Raw genomic sequence first — 18,086 nt, 5'->3', positions numbered from 1 at the left:
TCCCTGCCTGAAAAACTCCCAGAAATAATATATACTGTAATGAGAATTGAGGGATGGAGCTGGCCCTGGGAATATTCTCCTTCTTCACGTTAACCACTGCTCCCTTAGAGGGAACTATTATTTAACTGCTTTAACTCTGTGGCACAAATAATGTTCTAGAAGCTTCTCAGTCTTTTCTCCCCACACACCAGCTCCTACAAACTCCAACACTTGCAAATTGTCCATAGAGAAGGTTTTCAGTGGTCCTTTTGCCTTTTTTAATAATAATAATAATAATAATAATAATAATAATAATAATAATGCTGAGGTACCGTAGATTTGCTTGTAGGACCATGTACACAATGTTGAAGTGATCTCAAGCATTACTAGCCCACCAGGAAAAGTTGTTAGGCTGGTGGTGACAAGGACAGGGCCTGCTCCGTCATGGTCCCACCACACCTTTAGAACCCCCTCTCCAGAGAGATAAGTGTTGTCTCATCACTGCTGGCCATTAAATAAATAAAAACTCACTTATTCAAGACACATTTCTTTGTAAAATCCATATGCTGATTTATTGTAGAAATCTCCCAAGTGGTTTACATAGATGAGGTGGGGTAATCTTTCGCTGCTGGGGGGGTTTTGTGTGCGTGTTTGCAATTGTATCTTCATGTATTTTACATGAAAATGTATTTTACAAAGGTTTTCTTGGGTGAGAAGAGTGCACCCTTAAAAAGCAGGTTAAAAACATTTTTTTAAAAGGAATTAGTCAATTAATGAATGAATTAAAATGAATAAGTAGGTGTATTTTAATTAGAGGTCACGAAAATGATGCCTTAGTTATTTCCAAGGGATGAACAGAAAATCTGTTGTATCTTTCCTAAGGAATTCCCCCCAACCCCCCTCCCCCAACAAAACAACAACCAGTATCCTTATCCTCTTCATTTCCCTCTCCAGTTCATAGCAGCCAACGACAAGCTATGGTTCTGGCTGGAAGTAAACTCGGTGGTAGATTTCTTCACAGTCCCTCCAGTGTTCGTCTCAGTGTATTTAAACAGAAGTTGGCTGGGTAAGTAAACAGCGTTTTTCTTAATTTTGTGTGTGTTTGCAAGATGCTGGGTACTGCTACTGTGTTCTCGATGACTTGTAAATGGCACTGAGAGAAAGGTACTGAGTCCGTCCCCTCCCTCCAAAAAACACACAAACCGAGCCAGACTGGTGGCAACTTGGACGGGGGGGGGGGGGGAGTTGCTCAATTTTCCTAACACACTGAAGCAAAGGGAGAGAAGCTGTAGCTGGCCCTGGTGTAAGAGAGCCTGTCTGAGGGATGGCCTCCTCTCCTGAAGGGGTGTCTGTCTCCCCTGCCCCTCAAAAGTTCTGCTGGACTGACCAGACTGTGATCACTGGCTGCACCTGCCTAAGCACATATAAGCAAGTCTCACTGTGTTCCAGAGGTTTTGCAAGACAACCAGTCTAGTGAGCTGTCCATGCTTCACACAAGCAAGAAAAAGGCAGGATCAGGCCCCAGGCAGCTAAAACCTTCTCCACTGAGTGCCCTTGTGAAGGTGCAATCCTAAGCATCCTTTCTTTATCTGGAAAAGGGAATGGGCTTCCTCTGCAAGAAAGAAGAGGGGGGGAATGATTAGGAAATCAGTTTGCTGCCCATTATGATTCTGCATGTTGACACTTGGAGGTTTGTTGCTGTTATCAGAGGAGTTTCTCAGGTACTCCAAGAAGCTTGCCTTCAAGAGATTTCAGAGTACAACTTCCATCAAAACCATTGCCTCCCTGCTGCGCCCCAATGGCATCTTGGTATGGCAGCATGTTGGGAAATGGTAACCGGTTCCACACCAGCTTCATCACCACCACTGTGGCAGGCCTTTTTGGCTCTCAGGGGAGCTCTGAAGCAGGCGCCACAATGTCTCTAAGAAAGACCCATTTAGGAGGTTTTGTTCCGTCGGGATAAAATAGTGCCATTGACTCTGCATTCTGGAAAATGCAGACTGCTGGAACTGGCCGTTGCTGACTCTTCCTTCCACCACCAGCACCATTGTTTGGTGCCTTTTGAATTTTATTGCCCTTCAGATGCGGCTGCACTAAAAAATTAGCTTCCCTAGGCAGACGCATAGTGTGCCCCTATGGTTAAACTGGCTCTGTATCTTGAACTTTAGTAGGTGAATCTCTCTCTCCCCCACCCCCCCCACCCCCACCACTTTATTTCACCTGCTAAATTTCTCTGTTAGGTTGCTATTAAAGAGAGAACAATGTTGAGGGGGGGGGAAGAGATAATTTTATTCACTGAGCATAAATTTTTTAGCAGCTTTTTTGGGGGGTAGCACCTAGTTTTGTAGTAGTAACACTTACATACAATAATAATTATGAGCTTCATAACATTAATGTTGTATTCACTAGCTTGAGCAGGCATCCCCAAACTGCGGCCCTCCAGATGTTTTGGCCTACAACTCCCATGATCCCTAGCTAAGAGGACCAGTGGTCAGGGATGATGGGAATTGTAGTCCAAAACATCTGGAGGGCCGAAGTTTGGGGATGCCTGGCTTGAGGATCTGTCTAATTCTGTTCTGCTGATTCCATAGCTGCAGATGTTAGAAGTGGCCACAAAACTTGCTCTTTCCTTTCCATCTGATATCTGAAGAAGTGTGCATGCACACAAAAGCTCATACCAATGACAAACTTAGTTGGTCTCTAAGGTGCTGCTGGAAGGAATTTTTTTATTTTGTTTCGACTACGTCAGACCAACACAGCTACCTACCTGTAACTTTCCATCTTTATGTGGCTTAAAGAATTGTGTGCTTCTGCCATCCAGTGGTCATCCTGAGGCATGACTTTGCCACCAGAAACAAACTGCTTTTATCTTAAGTTGTGTAAAGCATGAAGTAGTTGCACTGACACAGCTAATTGAAGGTTTCTGGACTAATCCTAAGATCCAAAACTCTTCGGCCAGTTGGCTTGGGATATTGAAACAGTTAGGATACTTCCTAGTGAGATAGAACAGCGACATGTGGCTACATGTAGCTCAGGCCATCCTGCTTACTGGATAAGTCTGAGAATGAAACATTGTTGTACCTCTTCTTCAAAGCAGGATACTCAAAGTTGGCCTCCAAAGGTGGTTCAGATATTTCCAGATGATCCAGAAAACTGAAACTCAGCGTGCGCGCACACACACACAACCTAAAACATGCTGCAGTTATTCTGGCATCATCACACATGCTTCTCCCCCCCTTCTTTTCACCCATTGTGGACCCAGCCTCATGAAACCCTTCTTTGATTTATTGAAGCACAGTTTGTCATGGCATCTACATTGGGGAAACTGTGGTTTAAATGCTCAGCACTCAAACCAGTTTCCTGTGGTTTGTTGGATAGGGACTGTAACGCCTTGGTCAAAACCAACAATTATTGGGAGGGGGGTATGAAATGGCATTTCTTTTTCATATATGTAAGGGTGACTCCCTACAGGGAGCCATCCCCCATCATCCTAACGTCCACCTCGCCAAGCACAGGGAGCAGCAGTGGGTCTGAAGCAGCCAGGGGGGAGGGGAAAGACTCGGAGGGAGAGAGAAGCCAGCATGCGGAATGATGGGAAAGCTCAGGGGAGGAGAGATTTAGGCAAGGGCTCAATGATGCTGGAGAGCCCTCCCATCGCCTTGACAGGGAGGAGGCTGAGAGGGCATCGCTCCTTCCGGTGCAAGAATTAAGAAGAGCACCGTGACACAGGTCAAGGGGGAGGCGTTTTGGAGTGCCCATACTACTTTGCTGGCGTAGGAACAGACGTACGCCATTGCCGGATTCTGATTCGGAATGAGAGGTCATGTTTTAAGATGTCTCTGCACTGTAAATACTTAGCACAATAAAAGTCTTTAAAGACAAACTGGACTCAAGCGGAGTTACTCTAGAGTAGCCACGACGACCCTCTGACTATACCTAACCATGGGAAATAATGTTTGTCTCGTAACAGAGGGGCAGCATTCTGGCACAGAACAAGGCAATCTTTCATGGGATATGTATTTGGACAGCAGGAGTTCGATTGCTTTTTCAGAATTGAGCTTGGGGAAGGATACACCACAGCCAGAAATACTAAATTGCTATTACGGTAGTCCTCACAGTCTTTCAGAGAAGAGGTGGAGTGAAGTCATGCCTGAAAACTGGGGAGAGAGGGGGGAAATATGGGTTAAATATGTTTTGGTTTTGCAGGAGGGGGGTTAGAGCTTTGCTTAATAACGTCAAAGGTAGTCAAGGGCTGTGGCTGTCCTTGCTTCTAACTTTAACTCCCTAGTTTCCTACACTTCCCGGAAAGCCAATAGGAGGATGTTCCATCTTTACCAGAAAACACAGGCACTGGGGGAGAGCACTTGATAAAAGTGCAGTTATTTAATTACTGAATGAAGTTCTTTTAACTTGAAAACCCATCCTGCCCACACCTCTCAGCTGCCTTATAATGTAGTTAAGGAACTCTGTAAAATTTACAACAACAAAAACTCTTTTGCTGCAAAAGAATCAGAATAACAGCCCCTTTGGGGGGGCGGGGAAGGGAAGGAGGCAAAGAGTTTCCCCACATGCCCCCAGCAGTGCCATGGGTAAGTGCATTTGACTGCTAACCAGAAGGTTGGTGATTTGAGCCTGCCCAGGGAGAGCTGTGATCAGGATTCCTGCATTCCTATAGGCCTCAACAAGGCAACGAGTTGTTTCCATTTGCTGTGAGTATATAGGTAGAATTTCCCCTGTATCATTCCATTGCTTTATTACTTGTTTCCGGATCTTCTAATATGTTAATAATTTATTTAGCTCTTAAAATACTTTAATTTTATCAAGCCGTTAAAATCCTCTCTTTATTCTACTCTAATAATGTCAAGCAATTCGCTTCTCCAGAATTTTGTTTCACTGGCAGACCTTTGCACAGGCAGCTGGCTATAACTTATATAAAAAAGGTTTGATCTGAGTGCTTCTTATAATAAGTGTTACTATGGTGGTTTATGCACTTGACAGAAGCTGCTATGCAAAACAGTTTATTTTCTCATGTTTGTGCATTCTTTCATATACAGTCGTACCTTGGTTTTCAAATTTAATCCGTTCCAGGAGTCCGTTAAACTCCCGGAACAGTTCGAAAACATGGCTTCCGATTGGCTGCAGGAGCATCCTGCAGCCAATCGAAAGCTGTGCCGGATGTTCAGCTTCCAAAAATCATTCGAAAATCAGAACAATCACTTCCGGTTTTCTACTGTTGGGATCCAAAACGTTTGAGTTCAAAGGCATTTGGCTTCCGAGGTTCCACTGTATAGATATGTGGCTATATCATGACCATCTACAATCTAGATATTATTTTAAAGAGTTTTTAAGAGCACCACCTATCATTAGTTTCAGGGATTGTTGTATAGATGTTTGTTCTGTTTTTAATCTGGCTTGTTAGATACAGTTTTTGTTCTGACATATGTTTTAGTAAAAAATCTTTGTAATAAGTAATATGGTATTTTGTTTTATATTTATCTCACCTGAAAATGTATTATGTTGTCCCAGTGGAAGAGTAATCCTGAAACAGGTCAGGTCTGAAATATATTATTATTATTATTATTATTATTATTATTATTATTATTATTATTATTATTAACAACAACAACAATGCGATAAAAGATCAAACATTAAAAACCTCCCTATACAGGGCTGCCTTCCGATGTCTTCTAAAAGTCAGATAGTTGTTTATTTCCTTGACATCTGACGGGAGGGTGGGTGCCACTACTGAAAAGGCCCTCTGCCTGGTTCCCTGTAGCTTCACTTCTCATAGTGAGGAAACTGCCAGAAGGCTCTCAGAGCTGGACTTCAGTGTCTGATCACAATGATGGGAGTAGAGACGCTCCTTCAAGTACACTGGGCCAAGACCTTTTAGGGCTTTAAAGGTCAGCACCAACACTTTGAAAGCACAAAGTGCTTTCTTTCCCCTCCCCTGTCAATGTTTTTTAAAAAGCTAAACTGAACTAATAGAGGGTGGATTTTATGAATTACCCCTCCTCCTAGTTTATTTTGAGAATGCACATATCAAAGATCATAGATCTAGCTCACTGGAACCTACACAAACAAGTTCAGTGGGTGAGGGACATTACCAAGGGGAATTAGATGCTGCAATAGCACTGTGCCAGGCCACTCTGATTCATAGAATCATAGAACTGTAGAGCTGGAAGGGACCATGAGGGTCATGTAGTCCCAACCCCCTACAATGCAGGAATTTCAGCTAAATCACACACAGAAGACCACTCCTGGTTAGGTTTCTTCACTTCATGAGCTTAATTTAGATACCAGGTGTTGATTTGTTATTGCTATTGTTAAACAATTGGGTATCAGAAATCCTTGACAATCTGCGGTAAATCTCCAGAAGATTTAGATTTAGAGTGTAGATCATGATCTGCATTCTGGCCGACTCCTTCCCCTATGCATTTCACTCCACAAACTATCTAGGCAGATCTGGGTAGATTGAGAGGAATCAAATAGTACTCATGCATTCAGGTCCCCTGTTCATGTTTCTGCAGTAGTAGTTTCAAAATAGTTAGATCTTTAAGATGAGACCTCTGGGTATAGGGTGGTATATAAATTCAATCAATCAATCAATCAATAAAATAAAATAAAATTTAAACGTTTATGTGAGAACCTCTGCATTTGTTTTGTTTCTGTTCTGCTGTTCTTAAGACTTTGCTTGCTTTTGGCATTTGTTCTTCATACAGAAAGGGCCTTTCAGAAAGAGGAGCAATGGAATGTTCTTTCTGAATACCATTTCATAATTTTACTCCAAGAGAGAGTATTAGTGGGAATAAATACAAGGAAAGATTAGAGAGCAGTTAGGCAAACTCTCTCTCTCTCTCTCTCTCTCTCTCTCTCTCTCTCTCTCTCTCTCTCTCTCTCTCTCGGGAAAAAAAGATTATGCAATGCTATAATCCATGAAAGTGCAGACAGTGGATTTTTGTTGTCACCAAACAGCTGAACAACCACTTGAATCATTTCGGTGATTTAGAAAAGCTATAATGGAGAGAAAGGGACAGAGATGAATGAGAATGAAATGTCCTTTTCAAACTGTCACATATGGCACAAAATCAGACCCTTTTCACAGAGACCAGAGGGGTATTATTCTAATCAAAAGGGAAAGAGAAATGCACTGCCCTATACTTTTTGTAGCTGATCTTGATTGTGTGCAAATTGGTGTCTTCCTCAATGTAGTGCTCTCCAAATATTGTTGGACTACAGCTGCCTTCATCCCTGACCATTGCCCATAGTGGCTGGTCCAGGTGGGAGTTGTGGTACATCTGGAAGGGTTGGGCAGATGTTCTATGATGGGTCTTACAGTGGGAGGATCCACAAGGACACTGTGGCCAGTTATGTTTCCCAGATTCCAGCACAGATCCGTCCACTCAAGCAGACCATTAGTTCCCTCTGAAGGATCTGATCCCTGGATCAGCCCTGTGCCTTTGGGCAAAGGCCACATTTTGACCTTGTCTGTTTGGTTATCTGGAACCCTTCAAAGTACTTCTGCTACCCAACACCCATATTTTCCAGTCTCTTTGTTTGCCTACCTTTCCCATCACGCCTGTTTTCCCCATTGGTGTTCACTTCTACTCCCATTCTCCTGAGATTCGTCCCTTTATTGCCTTGTGCTCTTGCCTGCTTATGCACCAGCAGTAAGAAAAGCTGTGTAGTAAATAGTCTCTCTCTTGTATCAGTAACAGAGCATGGTACAATATGTGTTCAGATGTGAGTAAGCAGTCAGTAGTCTGACCTGAGATATCACGTGACATGCCCCGTTTGTGACATCGGACCAGCAAAGACTGTGATGTCAGCAGAGCTAAACCAATGGCAGCCAGAAAAAAATGTGACACTTCAGCACCTGCAGCTGAATCTCTGAGGTCACAAAGAGTTTTTCAGACCTCAAGCCTGGCAGATGTCATAAAGTGACTAATGGCACTGAGAGGCGGGGTCTTGGAGGAATTGTTCTCTGAGTCAGACAGTGCTGGTGTCGCTCAAAATGGCCACAAGTTTTGATTTTTTAAGAGTGGAAGTTGCTGGGCTTCTGTTTTTGTTTTGTTTTGGTGGGGAAGGGAGTCCAGAACCTTTATGAACCTCCTCCTGTCCTCAGAATGTTTGGTGTGCATCCTGGCATTGCTTTGCTGTCCTCTGGCTACTGAGGTACCATATTTGTTCATGTATAAGACTAGTTCCCCCCCCAAAAAAAATAATGTCAAAAATTACAGGGCGCGTCTTATACTCTGACCATCTCCATTTTCTTAAATCTGAGTCCCCCAAAATAGGGGGCGTCTTATACATGGGGGTGTCTTATAGACGGAAAAATACGGTAATTAGAGAGAAAACACAGCCCCATTCCTCAGCTATCTAGGATACCCCTGCCACACTACACAGGCAGTTTCATTGCTTATCAGGACTGCCTAGATTCAACTCTAGACCTATGTAGTAGCTTCTGCATAACTAGTTGTGGGAAGAATGTGGATGAGAGTATGTGTTCAGAATGTGTGTGGCAATGGAATTAATGTAGTGTGAACAGACAACACCTGCAGCCACACATGCACACACACAAAAATGCACTCTGTCTCCCTTTCATTTTTAACTACCTTTTCCAGCATCCTGGAGCTCTCTACACAACTGAGTTGTGATAATCTCCAGCAAAATTTTCAGCAGAGTTGCTGAATACAAGCATCTGCCTGAGGCCAGCCCTCAGAGCTAACTAGACATGAGAGGGCAATCCTGACCACTGGTCCTGCTAGCTAGGGGTGATGGGAGTTTTAGTCCAACAACAGCTGGGCAACCCAAGTTTGAGAAACACACGAGCAACCCGTGTATGTATGCATAGATTTCAAATATTTCTATACCACCATTCGTCAGATATTTGAGGCAGTTTGCAAAATCCAAAACAAGTAAAACAACACAAAATATATGCAAGGCAAGAGAGTAGTGAGGAGAAGATACAGGCGAGAGATGCCAAACCTTCCATCTCCATTCTGTCTTACCTTGCTGTGCTCTGTTGCTTTTTTAAAGTACTTCTTCCCCAGCTTATCACCGCTACTGCAAGTAAGATGGACTAGGCAGTGAAAACTGTTGAAGTAACTGAGTGCACATAGATAGGGATGGGGGCTCAGGTCCCCTCACCCACACTGCTCCTTTTTATTTTTATTTTAAAAAATAGACACGTGGAGTTGCCCCCATCGTGTATAGTTTGGCCCTTAAATGCTTTTTACACAGAATAGTTAACTTAGCAGGCTCTAATCTAAAATGATTGAGAGTGACAGCTGGCGAACCTTCGAGTCATCTCACATGATGCTATTGAGGAAGCAGGAGCTAAATAACTGGCACCATTTCCACCCCTTGCTGCTTCTTGCCTCCAAACAATTGGTTCTGACGGCTGCACACTCTCACCCCCTGCTCATCCTGGGGATGGGCCTCTGGATACACTGTGTAAATTTTCTACAGCAAAAGTGGGGAGGTCTGAGAAATTAAGCACCAGGACAGACCCTTTCTTCATTTGTTCCTGCCCCCTTGCATCTTTTGCATGCAGCCCCTATTCATTTGACTTGGCTCTAGGCTATCAAGGTAGGTGTTTGCAGGGGAATGCTTAGGAACAGGGCTGATGAGGGCTTCCAAAGAAAAAACGCATAGGTGGGTGGATCAGAATGCGGGTTCACCATCATGGTGAGCACGATTTGCGGTGGGGGCTAATCAAACCACTCCTGAGTGCAAAGCTGGGGGCATGAGTGGTCACTCCTCTGTTGCTGGGCAAATTCCGATGCTGCGATTTTGTTGGGTCAGCCCCCTGGGTTTAAAAGCAAAGGAAAGAGGTTTCTCTTTCTCTTTGGCTGTGTTTCGGATCCCCACCCTCCCTCCGCTGACTTCCGCGCCGCCTGTATTCAGGGGCCGGTAGGAATTTTTTCCATTTGGCTGATTGGCTGGTGCCATCTGGTTTTTCGCCTACTGCACAGCAAATAAATCACAACTTGTAAGGTTGATGGTTAGGCATTGGTTATTGGATGTATTTGGGGTCTGCTGACTTCGTTGGGCCCTTGTGTTAATGCCTGAGTTAGGGGAAATTCTGGTCAGGAATACAGGGGCTCTATGCAGTGTCCATATCCCCGGTAGGGGACCAGCAACACGCATGAGCCCCTGGGAGATGGGAATTGTAGTCCAAAACATCTGGAGGGCCGAAGTTTGGGGGTGCCTGCTTTACATGAATTCAGTAAATAATACTGAAAACTGCCTAGCTTGCGAAATATTGTATTTACGTCTGACATCTGTTAAATGTTACGAATAACCTTTGTGAAATGGAAAGAGTTGCACATAATATTTACTGCCCCACTTCATTGCTTAGAGACTAATAGTATTTTACCTCTTCAGATCCAGGGTTATTGTGGGTTGCTTTATCTATTTCTCTCTTTTTCTCCTCTCTCTCTCTTAAAAACTTCCTTAACAACAAAAAGGGAAAAAGTGATGGTGGCAATAGTGTGACTCACCAGAAGCTTGGAGGTATGATTCTCTTGTGGGCAATGGCTCACTAACTGAAGAGGAATGCCTTAGGCTACCCATCTGAGTCCGCTGTAGAAGTAGGATCAGAACTCCATTTTGATTAGAGCCCAGTTTCCCAAGGTATAAATCGAAATGACCCAACCGCATTGCTCTAATTTGTATCCATCCACCCACCCTTTCCATGTGACTAGTTCTCTGTGATTTACAGGAGATGCCTCTGGACATATTCATCTGAATGGTGCCTTGTAGCATAAGCCAGGCTTTGCCCCTGAGCTTTGTCCTCCTTTACTTTCCTTCTTGCCATTCTGTCCTGTCCATAGGTTAAAATCTCTCTGAAGATCCTGGTCCTGGTTTCGGGCTATGTTGATGGCAGCAGCCAGATAAAAATAGAAAAGTCATGCTGACGTACAACTTTCTGTGAAGCAAAAGTGCTTTCCATAAAGTTGTGCTAGTGGGTGGGTGGTTTTTTTTTATTTTTGCTTTTGCTTTTAAAAAGGACCCACCTCTGTTGCAAGTTTACCTTGCTGAGAAGGAACATCTCATTTTCCTTCACTTCCTCCACAAAGCTAGCAGGGGCAGCCTTCCAGATGACATTGGACTCCAAAACTCCCATCATCCCCAGTCAAAAGAACCAGTGGTCAGGGATGCTGAGAGTTGTAATCCAACAACTGAAAGGCACCATGTTGGCAATTATTGCAATTGGAACTGCATTAAAGAAGGAAGCGGCTGTTGGTTGTCTCCACCCAGCATATCCTATGCCTGGCCTCAACACCCTTTATGTGCTAAATGGTGAATTTTAGTGGTGGGGAGCCCTGATCGGGGTGGGGTGGGGGTGGGGGTGGGGAGAGCTGAAAGAGTACAGAAGGCTCCCAGCTGCTGATGTTCATAGTGCAGTGTATGGAGGTCAGCAGGGTTGGGCAAGAGATATGCAATGGACGGGGCATGGCTAACAGACATGCACTTGCTCTCCCGCAAACAATTCTAATCACATTGGGGGGGGGAGAGACTGTCTCTGAACAAGGATGTTTCGTTTAGCTAGAATGTTAAATAGCCACTGATAGACCTCTTTTGCTTTTGCTAACGGGAACAGATGTAAGGATAAGCAATCCTCTGAATTAGCCCAGCTTTTGGGGGTTGGGATGACAGCTTTTATGTGAAAGTGGAGATTAAGAAGAAGAAAAACCCCACTGTGTTTGAATTCATAATGGATTGTATAAGCCATAGCATCTGACAGCTGTGGGGAGCCGTAGTTCTTTTCTTTTGTGCAAAACAAGCATTCATTAAAAAAATAAAATAAAATAAATCCCACTATCATTTTCTTAACCTGAATGGATTGGGTAAGGCCTTAGGTGGAAACAAGAGATTTGCAAATACCATCTATCAAAACTCAATTGAATACTGTTTATTTCTAGCTACTCCTTGTTATAGCTTGAAATATTTGGTATTCCAGTTGTCATTAACTGAGGATTAGTTGAAGGTTCCCCCCACAACACACACAACACACACACACACACACACACACACACACATCCCTCCCCAATTCATAAGGACTAAATCCTGTAAGAGTTGGCTGATTACATGACCTCTCTGCAGCATGCAGGCTTTAACCTGAGATGGGGCATGTAATGCTGTCAAACGAACAATTTCTGTGACAACCAAATACATTTTGTGGCATTGTGGGTGGGTCTGTGGATTTGTGGATCGAAGCATCTCCTTTTTGCAGGAACTGTAATCTGTTTTGTTTTCTCCTCCTGGGGAGGATGCAGGTTGGAGGGGATACGAAAGAAGCTTATATGGCAATATCCGGATAGGAGATGCCTTTTAAGCTCTGGGGTAGCACACAAATGAGAGGAGCATCTGCACAGCAAGTCTCTCTGCCATAGCAGTTTGGTCCCTGCTTGCGTGATGTTCTCTGCATTTTAGAGAGCACAATTTGGGATAGAAATTTGTTCTATTTCTCCCTCTTCCAGTCACTACCTCCCCCCTTTCTTTGCTTATGCCATTTTAAAATTATTTTTTGGTAGCAATATCAAATGCAGAATATGCAGTCTTCCTAATTATTTCACAACTTAAAATATTCCAGCATGAGTGGCTGATTCTCAGCAACCTCTCTTACTTTATGCTCTTTACTTTTTAGAGTGTAGTGGGGGGGACTTTACACTCCGACAAATTTTGCCCACACCTTGGAGGAAAGACCTTTTTGGGTAAATTTTGATTTCCCCTCCCTTAACCCTGAAGCTCTGCTGCGATGATTCCCAGCAAGATTTTGGTCTATCACAACCCCTCAGGGGGTACACGGACGGAAACATACAAAACTACCCGGCGTCGTAAGAAGTCTCATGGAGATTTATTCAAAAATGGATACAGAGTCAAATCTGGGCATAGTGCCTCTGAAAAGGAAGAGCAAAATACATATCGACAGACCTTGGTGTCTTGTTACAAAGTTGGCTCATACTGGGGTAAGGTATAAATTACTGAAATAGTTGATTTACTTCCTTGCCCTGTGGGATTTTGTCTGTGGTTGAATGCATGATGTAAATATTATTGTTTTCCAAGTCAGATCCCCCCACTAGTTGTGTTTGTAATGCTTTTGCAAGGCTGAGGTGCTTTCATCTGTATGCCTAGAGACATTTCCTTAAGCAGAGTCATTATCCCGCCCCCCCTCCTCGTAATGTATCTCCAGATAGATGGCTTGTATGTTTCTGTTCTGTAAAATGGGGGATGTGGTTTTATTGGCAGAAGGGGAATTTGGGTGAGGGCTTGATTAATATATTTTCACAAGTATAGATCCATGAACATTTCCCACAGTTCATTTCCTGTCATGCACCTGCTTCCTTTGTACTATAAATTAAATGCAGTGTTATTTTGACTTTTAAGTATTGCCTTTCACAAAGCATTTCATGTTCTGTCCTCTATGTCGTACAAACATGCAGTCAAGTGATAAGAGTCCTGGCAGAAATGGAATCAATTTGGGCCTCCTAGTGGTGCAGCAATAAAACAGCTAGCAGCTTTGCAAAGCTAAGTCTGGTACAGTTTCAAATTGGGTGAGGGATCATTTGTTGAGATTCCTGCATTGCAGGGGGGGGGGGGGTTGGATGACTTAACCCTCGGGTCCCTTCCAACTCTGCAATTCTATGAATCAATGAAACAAGAGGTAGGTGTTGGTGTGATCAGGGAAACTTTAAGGTTTACAGAAGAAGAAGAAGAAGAAGAAGAAGAAGAAGAAGAAGAAGAAGAAGAAGAAGAAGAAGAAGAAGAAGAAGAAGAAGAAGAAGAAGAAGAAGAAGAAGTTGTTTTTAGTAAACCCTAAGGAGCCTACCACCTCTTCCCCAGTGTTTGAAACTCCCCTTGTTCTAGGCGCATTTTGCGACAGGGAATTTTATTAGCATGAGCAGTTTCTGAGCTCTGGGTGCAGTACTGCGCCTAAGATTTCAGATTAAAACTGCAAAGTGGAAGGAAAGGGGGACCTTTTCTGCCTCCCCACTTCCAGCTACTGTCTGAAGACTGGAGAAGAGACCCTCTTAATAATATTACAGGGGTGGGCAGGGGAAGGACTAGACCATGTGAAAAATGAACACAATATTTTAGCTGCCATTCATTCCTTTCCAGCTTTGTATTCTTGTTATAAAACAAAAAGCACAGTAGACATTCCGTTGTTGCCCCCATAACCGAGGTTGAAGGTGCTATTTAGCTCCTAGCTTTCATATCTCAGTTTTTAACACTGTTCTCCCCCCCTCCATAAAAAAACAGCCCTATGAGGGCTGAATGCCCAGCACCCATTGAATACTGAGTGTCAGTTGGGAAGAAGAACAGAAAAGTGCAGTGAAGGGGTTGGTGAGAGGGGAAGTTGAATCTCCTGCTTCTTCCTCACAATTTTTAGCATCCTAGAGGAAGAGGAATTGCCTGGCTGGCAGGGACTCTGGACAGGGGCACTCCTACTAAGTGGAGGAGGAAATAACTCTACAAATGGTTGCAGGTCTTGTGTGTATATGGGACCTGCCTCTTGCAATAATAATGTTCAGAGAGCCAGCCTTTTCAGGATACCATAAGCTGAAAGGAACTCGAACGTATCAATTCACTCCTCCCGCCTCTTCCACTGTTTTCTGTTTTTGTTTTCCAGCTGATAATCAGGGTGTTGTTGTTTTTTACTCATGGAAGCCGCTCAGCAGGCTTAGTCTTCACTGGGTTGCAGGGGGCACTGAGATTTTGCTCTTTTGCTCACCATGGGGCTCATTTAAGCGTGCTGAGGCCTCCCCTTGTCCTGTGGCTACTCGAGTTTTCATGCAATTTCCATGTACTGGTGGTCCTAGTAACATGAGAATTAGATTGTCTCTAGGAAGGCAGTGAATATATGCCATCTTCCCATACTCAAAGTAAAAACCAGGTATTTGCTGTGGTGAATATAAAGCAGTGGTGTAATTGTGCATGCTTTTGAGTGATTAAGCCCCATTCCCTTGTCCTCTTCAGGTGGAATAGAACAACAGAGTATTCATCACTATGCCTAGGAGCCAACTCCTAGGGGGCAAGGATTACATCTGCAGGCTCCTTTAGTACCCTTGGGTGCAGCTCATCAGGCCCTGGAGATTTGAATTCATTTAAAGTAGCTAGGTGTTCCCTTACCACATCTTTTCCTATCTTGGGTTTCAACTCCCTCCTTGCATCCTTTATTCTGTTATCACCAGGTTGGACATTGCTTTCCTTCTGGGGGAAGACAGAGACAAAGTAGGTGTTGCGCAGTTCCACCTTCTCTCTCTCATCCAACAGCATTTCTCCATCTTCTCCATATAGAGGACTACTCTTTGCTTTCCCCCCCCTCTAGCTTTGAACATAGTCAAATAAACCTTTGAAAGTTATATTTAACCTTTCTTGCAAGCCTGAGCTCATTCTGAGTTTTGGGCTGCCTGACCTTCTCCCTGCAGCTGTCGGCTACTCATGTATACTCTTCTTTTGTGATTTCCCCCTTCTTCCATTTATTATACAAGTCCTTCTTAAATCTCAGCTCATATGTAAGCTCCTTATGCAGCCACACCAGGTTCTTTAGAAGCTTCCCACTTCTCTCTCTTGTTGGAATTGTTTGTATTTGTGCCTTCAGTATTCCTCCTTTTAGAAACTCCCATCCATCTTGGACTCCTGTCTCTCTGAGTTTTTCTGGCCATGGAATCTCACTCAATAGCTGCTTAAGCTTTTTGAAATCAGCTTTCTTAGAGTCCAGAGTGCATGTCCGACTACACCCAGTCTTCCCTTGCCTCTGTATCACAAAACTCAAGAGGACATGATCACTTCCTCCCAAAGTTCCCAGTACTTCCACTTTGTCAATCAGTTCCGCCCTGTTGATGAGGACCAGGTCCAAAACAGATGATCCCTTTGCTGTTTCACCTTTTGGGGAGTGAATTTGTCAGCAAGACAATTGAGGAATTTGTTGGAATTTACATTCTTGGCAGAATTTGAGTTCCAACAAACACCAGGGTAGTTGAAGTCTCCCATGACTACTATATTTCTCCTTTTTGAATCTTCAGTAATCAGCTCTAGGAAGGCATCATCCAAATCGTCAGTCTGGCTTGGTGGTCTATAGCAGACACCCACAGTAAGGTCACTGCTTCCCTTACAGTTTTGACCCATATACTTTCAATTTGCCTTCCATGCTCAGGTCATGGATCTCTTCACAAGTGTACACATCCTTTACATGTAACTCTGCTCCTCTTCCCTTCCTGTTTGGTCTATTCATTTGAATAGGTTCTACCCCTCATTTTTTACATTCAATTCATGAGTCTCATCCCATCAGCTTTCAGTAATGCCTATTAGGTCATATTTGCTGTCCTGTGTATGAGGCAGGGAGAGGTGTATTTAGGGATGCCATGAGGCTGTGAATTCAAACCTGTCCTGTGTTTGCTGCAGTCCACGCTGTTTCTCTTCCACTACAGTTTGGCTTCTGCTAAAACTTATGTTATTCGTCTGATTATCCACTGATATAATTCATTACATAGCTAACTTCAATGCATTTCAGGGGAAACATAATAATAATAATAATAATAATAATAATAATAATAATATTGCCAGTGCCATTGTCAGTGCCGAAAATAACATTTGTGGACTAAAAAACCGCTGACATTAATGAATATGACTTGCATTCACTTGCATGATTTCCATTCCTGACCTTGGGCAAACACATAGTTTGCGGCAACTCCTAACTCCTATCTCTGTTTCCAGTGGAATTCTCCAAGATCCCTAGGTGTACCCCCTCAAAAATATTTTCCCGTTTGCAGCTCCATTGTACTGATCTGATACTGAGAAAATGAAATTTAATATCTGCTTAAGCAGCAAAGCATTCTGAATAGGAATAAAACTAAAGGCTGCAAAAAGACATGTTATCTGCATTTCTGGATCAGGGCTTAGGAGAAGATGAAAAGATGGGGTGGATTCTCCAGACCCACTCTTCACAGGGGGACAAGACATTTGCTTTGGTCTGAAAGGAGGAGGAGCCTGGAACAGTTTTTCGCTGATGGATTACAGCTGGCAGGCAAAACCCCTGCTAAATGTCCCCTCTTCTTCTTAAGTTGGAAGAGGAAACTCTCTAATAAAAGTTTGGTCTGAGGCTTTGCAGGGCATTAGCTTGTGTTGTTTTGGGCCGAACACTTCTCCCCAAATATCTGTTCAAGTTAATGTCATAAAGCTATGATCTCAAAGGGAATTTTTCTTTGTACTTCTAAGCATTCAGAGATACACTAGTGTTTTTTTCTCAAGCTGGAGAGAATGGAAATGATCTTCTCCAAAATACTTTGGAGTTAATAAAACTCTCACCCCCCCCAAAAAAATGATAGTGTTGGAATTTTGTTCTCTTTCATATTTTGATTATTTCATCAAGACTTTTAGCCGCTGGTGCAACATTTTCCAGCAACCGGGACATGGTCAAATAAAAAGTTACTGTCCAGTATTTTCAGTTTTGTAGTTGTTGTTGCATATCCACAGTTCAAACATAGTGAATTCTACTTTGCCTTTATTATAATAAAATATGCCTTCTGTAAGGGATGGTAGGTTGAACTTACATGACAGTAATTGGAATTGGTATAAACATGGAAAACATCAATGAAACATTGTTGTTTTTATTAAGCAGCTAATTTGAATGTTCTGAGCACATTTATAATAAAACCATTTTTCATGCGTACAATTATGTAAACTTACCAAGACCCCTTTCATCTCCACTATTAAATAGAGGAATTAATTACAGTGAAATCAACTAATTATTCAAGACTAGGCTGGAAGCTTTTCCAAATATGCTTTAGGTAAAATAATGGGAATACCTTAGGGCCTTTCTAGCTTTAGGATTTAGAGTCCTATTAAGGATATGCTAGCTTTTTGCACACAAACCTATATCCTCTGATATAGACATCTCTCCTCCCCACAGTTGGAGCTGAGAGGAGTTTCAAAATCAGCTGTGAGAATAACATTGGGAGGGTGTCTGCTGCTCGAAAGTTAAAATAAAAAGTTTTATTTTTAACTATCCATTGGGCACTTGGGCCTATCTAATGCAATGCTTTAGATCTCACTCTAGATCCACTAAGTGTTAGTGGATTATGGGATGCCAGGTTCTC

At 43.0% G+C, this 18,086-nt stretch overlaps 1 protein-coding gene across 5 annotated transcripts in view; it reads left to right on the top strand.

The window, feature by feature from the left end:
• KCNMA1 (potassium calcium-activated channel subfamily M alpha 1) overlaps positions 1-18,086 on the top strand; it is a 541,146-nt gene that overhangs the window by 313,215 nt on the left and 209,845 nt on the right. For all 5 annotated transcript variants that reach the window (XM_035137304.3, XM_035137303.3, XM_088670120.1 and 2 more), the window contains exon 5: positions 934-1,045. In XM_035137304.3, coding sequence (XP_034993195.3) covers positions 934-1,045 — 112 coding nt within the window. The remainder of the gene's footprint in view (positions 1-933; positions 1,046-18,086) is intronic.

This window comes from Zootoca vivipara, chromosome 5, assembly GCF_965207765.1.
Source record: "Zootoca vivipara chromosome 5, rZooViv2.hap1.1, whole genome shotgun sequence".
Lineage (NCBI taxonomy): Eukaryota > Metazoa > Chordata > Lepidosauria > Squamata > Lacertidae > Zootoca > Zootoca vivipara.
This window is presented reverse-complemented; position numbering and strand designations above follow the sequence as displayed.